Raw genomic sequence first — 14,560 nt, forward strand, 5'->3', positions numbered from 1 at the left:
AAATTTATACTGAATTTATAATTATAATATTATATTTTCATACTGCTTTTATCATGTTTTAATGCTTACTCTATATTAATATTTTTAATATTACTCTATTTTCTCCCAATACTGTTTGTATTATTTTTTATCTTCTTGTTATTCTGTATTTCCTTTTATTCATTATGCTTGTTGTCTTTTTTTTTTTGACATATCACTGATAAAATAAGTTCTACTTATTTGTGTTCTACACTGGCCACACCCCCAACCATCTTATCCTCATGTTATAAGAATAATTTTAACTGTTTACTTAATATGTTATACAGTGTTGATAGTTATTACCAATTTTAAATTAGTTACTCATTGAAAGGCTTAATGCTACTAAAAATAATAAGAACCATATTTAAGAAAACCTAATATGCACCAGATTTGGGTTAAACTTAATTATTTTGCATGTTTAATTTCTGTCATATAGTCCAGTCATTCCCAAACTGGGTTCCCCAAATGCATGCCACTTTTTCCAAATATTAAAAAAAAAAGATAAGAAAGAAATTAAAATTAATGTAGGAAACATATTTTGTATTCCTGCTTTTACTTTGTGTTGTTTTCTCCATTTTCTATGTATTTAATTGCTCTTATAATCTTGTGCTGCAATTTTTTTCAGCTCAACAAAAGTGCCATGTAATTCTTTTAGCCCTAAAAGAGTGTGGCAAATAAAATTTGGGAACCATTAATATAATCTATCTATTTATTTATAATCTTAATATTTTCTTGAGACTGGTAATTCTTTAATAAATAACTCAAATACTATCCAATTATAGTCTCAAAACATTATTTCTTTTATTCGTCCAATGTTTTGGCCAATCCGGCCATCTTCAGGGACATCTACTCAATTCCACTTTGCAAACATATAATTTAAAACACTCTAAAACTTCATTCTATTAAGGCTATTCTGCCCAGGTCAAAACATTTATATCTAATTAGTTAATTATCCATTAAAAACACAGTCAAAAATTATTTCTTTGCAAACACTATTAATAGACATTTATCACAACCATTTATTGATAGTGTTTGCAAAGAAATAATTTTTGACTGTGTTTTTAATGGATAATTAACTAATTAGATATAATTGTTTTGACCTGGGGAGAATAGCCTGAATGAAGTTTTAGAGTGTTTTAAATTATATGTTTGCAAAGTGGAATTGAGTAGATGTCCCTGAAGATGGCCGGATTGGCCGAAACGTTGGACGAATAAAAGAAATAAAGTTTTGAGACTATAATTGGATGGTATTTGAGTTATTTATTAAATAATCTATCTAGTTAAAAAATGTCAACTCATGTTATTTATCTCAATAATAATCTGTATTGTGTTGTTTAGGAATGAGGATATATAAATTACATCTAAATTATTTAAGATTATTTTTATTAGTCATAATGAATCTATAAGCTTGACAAAAAATTCTTTTATTTTACAAAATCACAACTTAAGACACAAAAACAACAGTTTTATTTGAAATACTTTAATCTGAAATGCAGAAGTTCCAAGTTGGATATTATCTGTGTAAAAATGGGTTTTAAGGCACCTTTAGACAATAGGACCAGATTTCGTTTTAAAGGAAGTAAACCTTTTAATTGTAAGTGATAAAGAATTAAATGCTTTCTTTTTCTACTCTGTTAATTCCATTTTAAATACATCAAACATTTAATTACCAGATAAAAATAATAATTGCACCCACTTAGTTTTTCAAAGCTAGAATTTCTAGTGACATTATGTCCAATATTCTCCACAATATCGTCTTTCTTATGTTTCTATATACAGTTTAGTGTCTATATCTTGTTTATAGATATAAATTATATCTTTTACATTTCCTTATTCCTATAGACACACATATATTAATTTCATCTTATTAAAAGATTTTAATTTACTTTTGTTCAGAAGATAACTATCCTAAGCTCAATTCTTTTCTCATGTTATTAATGTTTTTTAAATTATGTTTCAGATTCTGTTTTCATCATACATTATCAAAACCAATAGGTTCAACAAATGTGCCGATAGAGGTATACTTGTTACCGAGCATGCTATATACAAATTGGAAATAACTAAATTTAAACCGATGAGGAGTGGTATCCCAATACAGGAGGTAGGGAACAATAGCATTCAAGCCTAATATTAAATAAAATGATTTATAAATCATATTTATAGAATTATATGATGAATAATTATTTATTTGAATTATTTTAGTGCTTTAAAAAATTGAATTACAAGTGAAATTTTGTATTCCTCCTGATCAATGGTTTGCTTGTTTTTCGTTTGTTTGTTGTTAAAATTATTATGGTATATGAATTAAGTCCAGTTATATTTATGTATTTTGATATTTGTAATCTAGAAAAAAAAAAAGCCCAAAAAACAAATGCAGTGTCTATATTTGTTTTGTTACTACCAAGGCAGAGAATCTTTGTATTCATGCTGGAAGTGAAACATATTTTTTACTCATATTTTATATTTTAGAAATCAAGGAACAAATTAAGTTGTGTGTCTGTCTTTCCTGAAATATATGTGATGGTTAAAACACCGTCTACTGTTCATTTGTTTTTCTAATTGTTTTTAGGGATTTTGCAGTACTGTTCCTAGATGGCCTTATATCAATTTTATAAAACTTCATCCACGACTTTGTTCGGCTTTTCCAAACATAGTTTTCTTGACACACCTATATTTTATAAAAATGGCTAATCCAATTTGGACCACAATTAGAGAAATATTTAGTTACTGGAAAAATGATCCATCCACTATTAATTATATTATATTCCATCCAGTACTTTCCTTTATACATGTCCAAATATATTTTCTTTGACACAAATGTATTGAATTTAAAAAATGGCAGGTCAGATTGGCCCAAATTTGAAAAGAAGTTAGTTTCAAAATGGTTCAGTACAAATTTTATTAAAGTTAACCCACTACTTTGCTTACGTGCATGCAAAAGAATTTTGTTGACACAGTTGTATTTGAAAATCGAAATTAAAAGATTTTTTTAAATAATTCTTCCTTTACCATATTTTTTTTTTTTCATGGGAACAAGATATTTTTCTTTTTTAACCACAATTTAAATAATATGCATGTATGCATCAGGCCTTCCCATACTGGAAGTCTGGGGTAATGAGACCATGATGCTATTGAAATACTCTATACAGAAGGGGTTTTTGAAATACTAAAAAAGATGAATAATAGAATTAAATTGATATATTATGAATGAAAATAAAATAATTATGGTTGAGGGGAATAAGCCAAAAGTTTATATAATATCTGTTAGTTAGTTAACATAATTGTGAAACTGGAGAATGTAGAATATTGGTGAGTTAAATTGAAGTGAAGTTGAATCTGGATTGTTGGAAATTGTGGATCATAGACTTCATGCATGATGGGGCTTGAGAACCCAACTCTTAGTAGCAAATTATTATAAATTCTTACTTGCATCTTTACCAAATTCTCATGCAGTATGTGATTATGCCTGAGTGAATATGTGTGCTGGGCTGCATCCCTCCTGGTGTGATCTTTTGTCTAGCCTGACCTGTAAATTAGTTGAAAGCTGGTAACAGTTAGAGAGAAAATTTCCCTGCTGAATCAACATGTCAGAACCGGATGAGAATTAGCAATATCTGCTGGTAGTTTCCAGTATTTGATAGGTGGCCCTGGTGGTTGTTGGGTTATGTATCAGTATAAAACCCCTGATCCATTTGACAATGCAAGTAACCTGCGCCTTAGCCCTGCCACTTAAGACTACTTGTGGATGGAACAATATCATCTGATTTCCTGATCATTCTTATGTTTAGTTTTTTTAATTTTTCTAATAGAGAAAAAAATAAAGCATATACCATGTTTTAGATAACTGGAGTTAGTGTGAGCCCCGGCCACGACCAACTGGTTGTTATCCACACCAACAAGGGCAATGACTTTGTTCTGACGTTAAAGAGCAATGATGATCGTGTTGGTGAGTTAGTGGGTGCCCTTGCCAGCAACTACCACAGGTAATGCATTTTCTTATTGTATTTAGTAACTAATTGTTAACATGGTCACTAAAAGAGTCATGAAATTTTTAAACCTATTTGGAAAGAATTTGTTATAATTCTATTTGAGATGATTGGGGGTGTGGTCAGTGAGGAACACAAATATGTAAAACTTAGTTTATCAGTGCCAACTTTTCAGCCAAAATTTCTGGCCTTCAGGGCTAAGAATAAAAAACAAGATAACAACCATAATGAATAAAAGGAAATACAGAATAACAAGAAATTAAAAAGATATGTATAGTATTATATAGTTGTGAATGTATAGTGTAAGAATTATTAGATAAAAGCAGTATATGAATACTGTAAGTAAGTAAATATATGTGGAAATGAAAATTATTTAAAAGTAAAGTTATGAAAAAACTGAGGAAGAAAACATATCTATGGTTAGTTAAATATGTAAATAAATTAACAGAATTAAAGAATTCAACTATTAATGCTCCAATGATTTTATTTATATTAATATTTCTCTGTCTACTATCATATAATTTTATTGTTATTCTTTTTTAAAATGATAATCTATTGGTTATTTATGAATTGAGATGCAGGGTTGTAATGCAAGCAAATAGAGAAATCTTATTCTGTTGGCATGGGAACTACTAATATTGATCAATGACAACAAAGAATGTTGAATTGGTTGGTTTTACGATTTTTACTTTCACTTACCTCTATATTAAATATAGCAAATGGAAATATTGAGATCTTGAATTTGAGTTTTCGACAAAAATACAAATTTTGAAGTCCCCTGGTTCCAAATTACCGATTTTTGCAAAATCATCTGTATGTGAGCAGCCTAGAAAAACGAAAAATCTTACAAAACTGGAATTACATATTTAAGGGGCGAGTTTATGCCTGGGATATGATAGCAACGTTTTTTATAAAATAGACTGACTGGAAGTGCTGTCTAAGGTAATGAAGATTTTAACCATCTCTCATTGTTAATCGTGAAAAACTATGGATGATTATAAAATAAGAAAGAATTAGGCAATTAATGTTTTTCCATAGATGTTATGACAATATTCAGATTTTGTTTTCACTTACCTATATATTAAATATACAGCAAGGGGAAGTATTGTCACCCTTAATAATGAAGAAATAGCTGTTTTAAAATATACAAGGATTTATTTCATCTCAAAGTATTTAAAGAAAGTTGTATAATGCATTTTTTATATGATTTTTTTACCTTATGACCTCTTGTATTAATTAATTTCAGTAAAACATTATTTATATATAGGTTGAGAGGAGTGGACCTGAGGGTGAATGTCGCCAGCAGATTTGACTGTATGTTAGGCAACAAGAGTCGCCCACTTAGGGTTGAAGTGAGTCAAGATCAGCAGTTGGCTTCGTTCAAGAAAGATTCAACCAACAATGGCATCATCTACCTCCTCCCACCTAGCTTCGCTGTGAAAGCTCAATAATTCAGTCTTCACTCTACGCATCCAATGTTTATGACTTCAATTCATTCTGGTCTTTTTGGGGGCATTTAATATTAACTTATTGTGTATAAGAAAATCATTTTACAATAATTTATTGAAATTTTTTTCTTTTACACTTTTTATCGATATTTGATTAACATTTTATAACTTTTATACCACTCATGAAGAAATTTGGCTTAATCAAATGTTGTTTAATCTTGTTAATTTTGTGTTAGGTTGCTTAGCCTATGCTTAAAAATATTATGATATAATTTTCAGTTATTTATCCAAACTAGATTTATTATTAATTTTTGTAATTTGAAAACTTTAAAATACAAGTGGACATTTATTACAATAGTTTTGACCAGATTTTTGTAATTAATAGTTTATTGACCAAAGTTTGTTTAGTTTTAGTCTACATATTTGTTATTAACTCGTTTTTTAAAATTGTTATCAATATCGTTTTATTTCTCTGAGATAAGTTCAAATTATTTACTACTACAGATCTTTATAAAAGATTGTGAGTTATAAAATACATTATGATTATTCATATGAAGAAGTCTTGGGAGGTTTATATTGTATCTGAAATAATAGGAAAAACTTTTATTTTTTCTATTGGTTTCTTTCTGCTTTGCAGATTTGTATAATTGTATGCCTTTATTGTATAAACGTAATAGTGTTTGTAGGATCATTCGGTAAACAAGGCTGTGCTGGCTTTATACTTGCTGCAATTTTCATAAGGTGCTTATAGTATAGAAAGTCAGATTTTTTTTTTTTTTCCATTTTGTTGAAATGCTTGTTCGGTATTTATTGTACCACTATTTTTTTTTATCTCCTCTTAAATGATATTTATAAAATGCGATAGCATTTTTATTATTTGAATGAAATGTGCATTAACTTTTGTTAATAATAGTAATTGGTTACTTAACTTATGTAATTGGTATACTTTTCAAATTGAACAAAATTGGTACCTATTAATGACTTAATTACCAAACATTTTCTCCTTAGTCTGATGAATTACAAGTCTCCGTAAAATTTAAAAAAAAAAATTGTTCTGTAAAAATTATTTGTATATTTTAAAATATATTTATAGATTTTGGGAAATTATGAAATAAAATTGTTTTATAATTTTGTTGTTCTTGTTTAACTCTAACAATTTAGTGAAAAGGCAAACTTTTATTCAAGATAGTGCCTTATATTAATAAAATAATAAATACTAAATAAATATGTTCTATTTTATTTTTAAAATTAATATACCAATTATTTGTAGAAATTGGAAACTGCCCCTAAGACAGATAAGTGAGTCTTATTACTCTTTTATAGCAGAGCTAAAATAGACCTCTTAAAAAATTATGTAAGTTTTGTTAAATTAACAAACATTAGAATTGAACTATTTAATCAGATATTTTAAGGTTATCTCACTAATTGGCATGGTTTTTAAAGTTGAACCGCAAACTTAAATTTCCCCACATTGCTGATTGTTAATGAGTTGTTTTTGCAATTGGAAAACTTTAAATAATGAATACAAAAATTAGGCTTGAAATGATTTTAATGGGAAGTAAATTTTTTGAAAAAGGTTATAGAGTTACCACTATTATTAATTTGCCCAATCAAACAAAATTGATATTTTGTGTAAATTGCTCTCTACATTCCAGAATGTAATTCATTTTGACAAAACATGTCTTTCATATAATAGTGATCGTTAGCAGTTTTGCAGTAAAAATGCTATTTTGTAGGCTTCGATTTGCTAATAAAACTTATGTGCCTTGATTATGCTATTTTGGTATACAATTAATTTTTTATGTATGCATACAAATTGTTATAAAGGGTAAAAAAATAAAATGTAATAAATTATATAATGTACAAAATAACCAAATACATTTGCATTATAAATATGTAGTATTTTTTTAGATTATGTTTAGTACTTAAATTGATGCTTTTAATATTTGAAAAAAAATATGAAGTATAGGAATTATTTATTATAATTCATAAACAAAATCAAATAAAATATCTATGAAAATTGAATAAACTTATAAATTAAGATATTTAGAGAAATGTCCTTGCTCATGAATACAGTCTGACTCCTCATAACACTTACAATATGGTCCATGTTAATGAATGAGATCTATTATCAAATAGTTTTTGTTTATATTTTTTTTAAATCTTATTTATAAAACAAAAATATTATCACTTTCAATTTGCAATTTGAATATAACTTGGTGGATCTTAATAAAAACCAGAATAAATCTTATGTAAAACTGTTTTTGTCTATATTACAAACTGTTAATACTTTCCTATCAATTTTTTAATATACTTAATGAAGTACCACCTTTTGCAAACTCATCTAGAATTTTTAATTTTTCTTTTTAAGTTATAGTTATAAATATCTTATTCAACATTTTATATAAAAAACTTGATTTATAGCTTAAATTAATAAAAAAACATTATTTTAATTTGAACAGTAATTTTGGTATTTATTATTTTCTCTGTATTTACAAAAACAGTCTTCTCTTCCATTTATGTGTAAATATATATGACTTAATAGTTAATTGAGTTATACCCGAATCCACTATAACATATGCAGATGTATTCACTTCAGCCTATACATTGAACATGTCATGTGCTGCTGATTATATATAACTAAAAGAATTATGTTATAACCTGTATGGGAGAAAAATGATATTTTATTCTAGTATCTGTCATAAGTAATAGGTATTATGAAACAGTAATATGAATTAAATTTAATGTAATTATTTTTCATAATTAGTTTGCTTTTCTAAAATATTTTAATGTATGTATTGTCTATATTTATCCTTAATAAAATTAAATAATCATGGTTTTCAACTGAAATATTGTTAATATTTTTTGTAAAAAAAAAAAAAAAAAAAAAAGGAATACAATTTTAAATACTGTTAATGTGTAAATACTGTACTTTATATAAACTTTTTGGCATAGTTACATAAGATATTTCTTCAATGAAATATTTTTAGATTTTTACGAAGTGATAATTGAGTAGTATTGTATTTACAGTGGCCTTTTAGTAACTTATAGGTGCTGATATTAATAATGCCTTAAATGAAATAAATCGCTTGTTAGTTTTTAAGAAACTATTTATATTGTTGCCTGAGCCGCTAATAATATGTTATTTGTATCATTAAAATAGCCCAAGTAGCTGGTGCCATAAAATTTCTAAATTTTTATTGTTCTTTCAGGCTTTTAATAAAATAATATAACGTTATACTTCTTTTTTTTAATTTTTAAATTTCCCATGTTATAATAAATATTGAATTTTAATGCTCATTCTACTTATGTGTTATCCCTTGATAGACAGTTCATTGTTTACATAGTTTATCTATTAGTATCTAAGTTTTTGATATGTTTTCAATATATTTATGTTTATTGTTTCTAAACTAATTAAAAAATAACAACAGACTAAACAAATAAAAGTAACTTTGTTCATAAGCAACATAGAAGTGCTATCAGGTTGTGCCAGGACAGCAGCGTTCAAACCTGTCTACCTAATATCATTCTGTGCATAGGAACGTTTGTGTCTGCCTAATAAAATCTGTACCAGAGACACCTATAAAAACTTTTTTTACGTGATGTTGGCATGTTTTCAATCAAATATTACATACTTTTTTTTTTAATATACTATAATTAATTGGAAATATAAACAAAATTGTTTGGAAATAGAAATTTATATATAATATATAATTTTCTGTTTCCCTGTCTGATATTATCTGATTGGCAAGTTTTTAGTAAAATATTGTATACTATGTTTTAAAACATCTATGTATTAATTGATAAATAAATGAATTATAATACAAAAATATTTTATTGGCTTTAGAGCCTTTGAGTAGCAAATACAAAAAAAAAAATTAATACATACTAAAAAAGTGAAAAATCATAATAAAGTAATTTTCAGGTCTTAAAAAAAAAATATAATATTAATAACTTAGAAAAAAAATATTGACAGCAATACTCATTAAAATTATAAATATTTACAAAATTAATACAGCAGTTGTTATTAGTCTGTAAATATGTATATCAATTTAGGACACTTAGATTTCCGATCTCCTATAAGCCCTGATGAAGGCTGGAAATTCTGGCCGGAACGTTGGCACTATTAAATAAGCTTTTTCAACTTATTTGTGTTATTTATTTATTTAGTTATATATCCTATTATTTTTCCAGCATAGTTCTAATGTTTATTTTGATTCGTAAATAGATTCAAGGAACGGCAGATTGCTATAACAGACTGTGCAGAATTATGACCGTATATCCTTAGTTGCTCACTCAAGTCCAATTCAAAATGAGATTAGCATTTTCTCGAAATTCAAAACATACAACAAAATATTTTTAATATTTACCTCAACAGTGTATAAGTAGCCAGGTTGAGGATGCACCATGTAAGGTCACCATAGTATCGCATTAGAAATTTCTATTTTTCCAGTAAAACCATTTGATTTCATGTGATCATTTAAGGTACTGGCAACAGTTCTTCCATCATCATCAAACAAATCTACCCAATAGCCTGCTGAATTTGTTTCTTTGTTCCCACTAATGCTGATGTTATAATATACAATGCCTGAGGTTAAAAGTAGACATTTGGTAATTGAGAGTCAAAGAGATCAAAAATGGAGGAGATGGTTTAAGAGCAATTATTCGTTGAACAGCCAGAAAAATAAAAATAAATAAATAAAAAATATCTTCCAAGTAAATAGGTCTGTATAGCGTCTTATAGTCTTTTAGAGTTTTTATATATTTTTTTATTTAGTGAAAATCACATTTTATGGAAATTACCCTTTCTCTGGAGATTTATATTACATAGGTAATTAATTACCAATATTTCCCAAAACATTTAATAAAGTTTGAATCAGTAATCATTATTCTGAGAAGTTTGAAGTTTGGTCAGGTTTAAAACAAGGTAATTCTGTATCACCTATCTTATTTAATTTAGCACTAGAATAAGTTATTAGAAATGTGAAGCATACTGAAAAGGGATTTTGAAATAAACGTGCTTGGGTATGCTGATGATTATGATGTATTATTGGGTGAGAATGAGGAAACTATAAAACTAAATACTACGACCTTGATACAATTTGGTAAGGAACTAGGTCTCAAAATAAATATCGATAAAACAAAATATGTGGTTAGCAGTAGAAACAGGAACAATTTTGGTGATATAAATAAAGGAGGAAATACATTTGAAAAGATATTGTGTTTTAAGTATTAAAGTTCTACAGTATGTAGGAAAATGAAATTTATTATTATTTTTTATTTATATAATAAAAGTGGGGAGGGAATGCTTGTTATTTTTCAATTTTGAAAACGCTTAGCTCGCATCTTCTGTCCAGAAACTTGAAAGTTAGAATTCATAAAACTATTATCCTTTCTGGCTGCCAAACATGACCTTTAATTCTGAGGGAAGAACATCACATTAAGGTTTAAAATAAATTATCAGGTTAAATATTTGGACTGAAAAAGATGAGTTACCAGGATAATTCAGAAAGGGATATATAATGCTAAATTGAGGGAACTGCTAATGGTAAATATAGTTTAGGTTAAAGCATTGCATGGCTTGTAAGGCTATAGGGCTTAGTAATAAATTGATCTTTAGACTGATCTGGAACATTTTGGTTTGGGCAGATATGGAACCAACTAGGCACTAAACCCACAATCCCTAATTCTAACCACTAAAATTCTACATTGATGTCACTGTTTATACTGACAAGATCAAAAGTTTAATTTTACTCATTGAAAAAACATCCTAGAATAATAATTCTTTCTTATACAATTACTTAAAAAATTAAAGAAGCGGAAAATTTTATGAATATTATTTTCAAAGGCAACATAAATATTTATGAGAAATATGTTACTTAAAAAAAGATATTTTTACTCATTGAAAAAACACAATTAGTAGCTACATTATTTCTCCTACCTCAGTAGTGAAGTTAGGAAAGTTTTGTAATCATGCAGGAAATGAAAACAATTTATGTCCTCAGAATCAAAAATTTTCACTCGGATTTTACATTTTAAAGATCAAATTTGGTTCCATGTATGTTTGTGATTGAGCTTAGTAGATGGAACTGATAATCCGATTTTTATGAAATTTTTAGGGATTGTGGGTTTAGTACCTAGTTGGTTCCATATCTCCCCAAACCAAAATGTTCCAGATTTATTACTAAGCCCTACAGCCTTACAAGCCATGCAATGCTTTAACCTAAACTATATTTACCGTTAGCAGTTCCCTCAATTTAGCGTTATATATCCCTTTCTGAATTATCCTGGTAACTCATCTTTTTCAGTCCAAATATTTAACCTGATAATTTATTTTATAAAATAAATCTGAACAAAAATCAAAGTAGTCAACATCAGTTTCTAATTTATTTTATACCATACAAACAACCAAACCCCTTGGTTTTGTACAGATAAAGTTTATTTAATTACCTCCTAATATTTTTCTTTTGAAAAATCAATAAAATTTCTTGACCAAGAATGTTCACTCTTGGGTTGTGCCTGGAATCTGGATAGGTAGAGGGGAGACATTTTTTGACCTTTGTAACTGAGTTTTTAATATATTTACATTTATTCTTTCTAAGCTAGTTACAAAATGAACACATGTACAAAAATCAATTTAGTTATAAGAAGTATAAAATTATAATCGGATTGTACTAGAAGATTCACATCGATTTACAAAGGAGTTTATTGTATAAAATATTAAAATCAATTGCCTTTTAAAATTCAATATGTTTTGACTGCTGGGACGTAACAGGGGCAGTGTATTTGTTCAAGTCATCAGGTAAATCGAAGCCATCTAACTCATGGGCAAGCTGCATGTATCTTTTTCTCAAATGCATAGCTGCTGCTTTTGGTTGTCGGTTTCTTGTAAAGACACCTTTCATGTTTCCTCCGACTCGAGTAGTGGCTATAGAAAAAGGTACAAAATAGTTTTGGAAAACAAAATATTTCATTTTAAAACTAAATGATCTATTTTATAAAAAAATTGATGTTTACTTTACAATATTAATGAGATGAAAGAAGGAAAAAGCTGGTTTTAGGATTAGTATAATTATGTTTTGTATCATCTTTGAATATTATTATTTGGCCTGGAGAAACAGATTCTTGTTAAATTAAATTTGGTATTATTTATTGGCATAAAATATATAGGAAATGTTTAGTAATTATGTTATGTTTACCTTCAGTATTATAGTTTGATTTATTGTATATAAAGTATTTTTTTTCTTGTATCAACAGTTTTATAGTATTATCTTAATTATAAACAACTTTTGAAAATCGATAAATGCATAAATTTTAATTTTTCTCCAATAAAAATATATTAATTAAAATTTTATATATAAAAAAAATATATAATTGTTAAAATCGATTTTACTTTGATAGAGTTAGAGCAGATGAGGCTTCCATATTTTTATGATCAACTGAGAAATGAAGTGACTAATTTAAGACATTTTTTTATGATTTTACTTGCGAACATCTCTGCTACCTAGTAAAAATTATACTGAAATTTTAATGAATTGATTAAATATACCTTGATCAGTCTTAAAGTCTGCAAAGTTCCAAATCATCTCACCAATGAAGAAACTATTATTTTTATTCCTAAGAGTGTCAAATGCTTTAAAATGTTCTGAAAGCAATTCTACTTGGTACTCTTCAGACCATATGTACTCTGGCATCTAAAAATTACAAGTTTTCAATCATTTTGATAATAATGTCAATAACTAATTAAATACATTTTTTTTGTTATATTGATTTATTTTTTCAAGCCTAGATGTTCAATGCACTAAAAAAATTGATTCACCTGTAAAACTTGAACCATGGAAACTTCAATAGATTTTGTGATTTGATTAAGTCAATAAGTTAGTAAGTCAAAATGATCATTAATTTGGTCACCACTGTAATTAAGGAATTCCATTTGCTTGAAACATCATTTCTAAGTATTACATCATCTCATTTTTCAATTAGAAGAGACAGTGGACCAGAACATTGTATTATCTCAAATTTAACACATTCAAACATTAAGTTTCTTTCATTTATGGGGGATAAGTACAAATAGTTGCACACATGAACAAGTCTATACATGTCCAGCATGGGGTTGGAACAGTGGAACAAGTGTTCTGTTGCTTGTGCCACAGAAAAAGACAAAATTAACATGTTATTTAAAAATAGAAAGGTGGAAAGCTGAAATACTGTAGAGGACTGTACAGCTCATGCTAGCAGAATGTTTAAAATCCAGAAAGAGTGAATTAATAATGGACCTAGATAAAAAATGGTCTGATGACTGTTCTGACCAACACAAAGAGATCCATGAGAGCAGTTATTAGGTAGGTAAGAATGAATATGGAGTTGATTTTTCAGAGAATAAGAATCTCATCCTGGTGTGGCCAAAGTCCACTTCATCTTTTGATAGATTTTCCACCAAATATTAAAAAAACAACAACACATAATTAGGGTCAGGAGGGGCCAAACAGGCAATTAGTATTTGAAGTTAAGAAGGATTCAGCACGGTTTGTATTTGGATGGGTCAATCTCCAAAGAGGAGGACCTAGCTACCCAAATTTCCACTGGCAATCCTTTTAAAGGTAAGTGAAGCCTAATTTTCTAATCTGACATAATATAGCTCCAGATAAAATTTTTTTTCTTCAATCATAAAAATAACTTTACCAGGTGAAGTCCTGTCATCGTATCAGCACCGTATTCAGTGACAAGAACAGGTTTATTGTGCTTTGAGTGCCACCGTTCTGCTTCTGCTTCAAGATTATATTGTATCACTTCAGTTTTTCCTGGATATGCATACCAACCGTTATATCGATTGAAACTAAGGATGTCAACAACTTGTCCCTGAAAAATCACCCTAAATGTAATATATAACTATACTACTAACAGTACTAACAGTTTGATGCAAAGGAGCTGTTCAAATGTGTTATATATAACAGCACTAACAGTACTAACAGTTTGATGCAAAGGAGCTGTTCAAATGTGTTATATATAACAGCATATATGCTATGCATTTAAATAAATACAGGAAAAAGATAATTAAAGCATGCAAAAGATGTATGATTCTAAGAAATTTCAATAACTCACAGCATA

The 14,560-nt window shown here is 27.7% G+C and overlaps 2 protein-coding genes across 2 annotated transcripts in view; one reads left to right on the plus strand and one right to left on the minus strand.

Moving 5' to 3' along the window:
- Myo31DF (Unconventional myosin ID) overlaps positions 1-8,692 on the plus strand; it is a gene marked incomplete in the record, with an annotated part of 53,090 nt that extends 44,398 nt beyond the window's left edge. The window contains 3 exon segments of the mRNA XM_067044837.1: positions 1,979-2,119; positions 3,859-4,001; positions 5,272-8,692. Of these exon segments, the coding sequence (XP_066900938.1) occupies positions 1,979-2,119; positions 3,859-4,001; positions 5,272-5,455 (468 nt within the window).
- Positions 8,693-11,820: 3,128 nt separating this feature from the next.
- The window catches only part of LOC106683720 (beta-glucuronidase), a gene marked incomplete in the record, with an annotated part of 28,603 nt that continues 25,863 nt past the window's right edge, over positions 11,821-14,560 (minus strand). The window contains 3 exon segments of the mRNA XM_067044841.1: positions 11,821-12,380; positions 13,002-13,146; positions 14,135-14,311. Coding sequence (XP_066900942.1) covers positions 12,190-12,380; positions 13,002-13,146; positions 14,135-14,311 — 513 coding nt within the window.

Source organism: Halyomorpha halys, unplaced genomic scaffold, assembly GCF_000696795.3.
Source record: "Halyomorpha halys isolate HHAL.00 unplaced genomic scaffold, Hhal_1.1 Scaffold508.1, whole genome shotgun sequence".
In the NCBI taxonomy this organism is placed as follows: domain Eukaryota; kingdom Metazoa; phylum Arthropoda; class Insecta; order Hemiptera; family Pentatomidae; genus Halyomorpha; species Halyomorpha halys.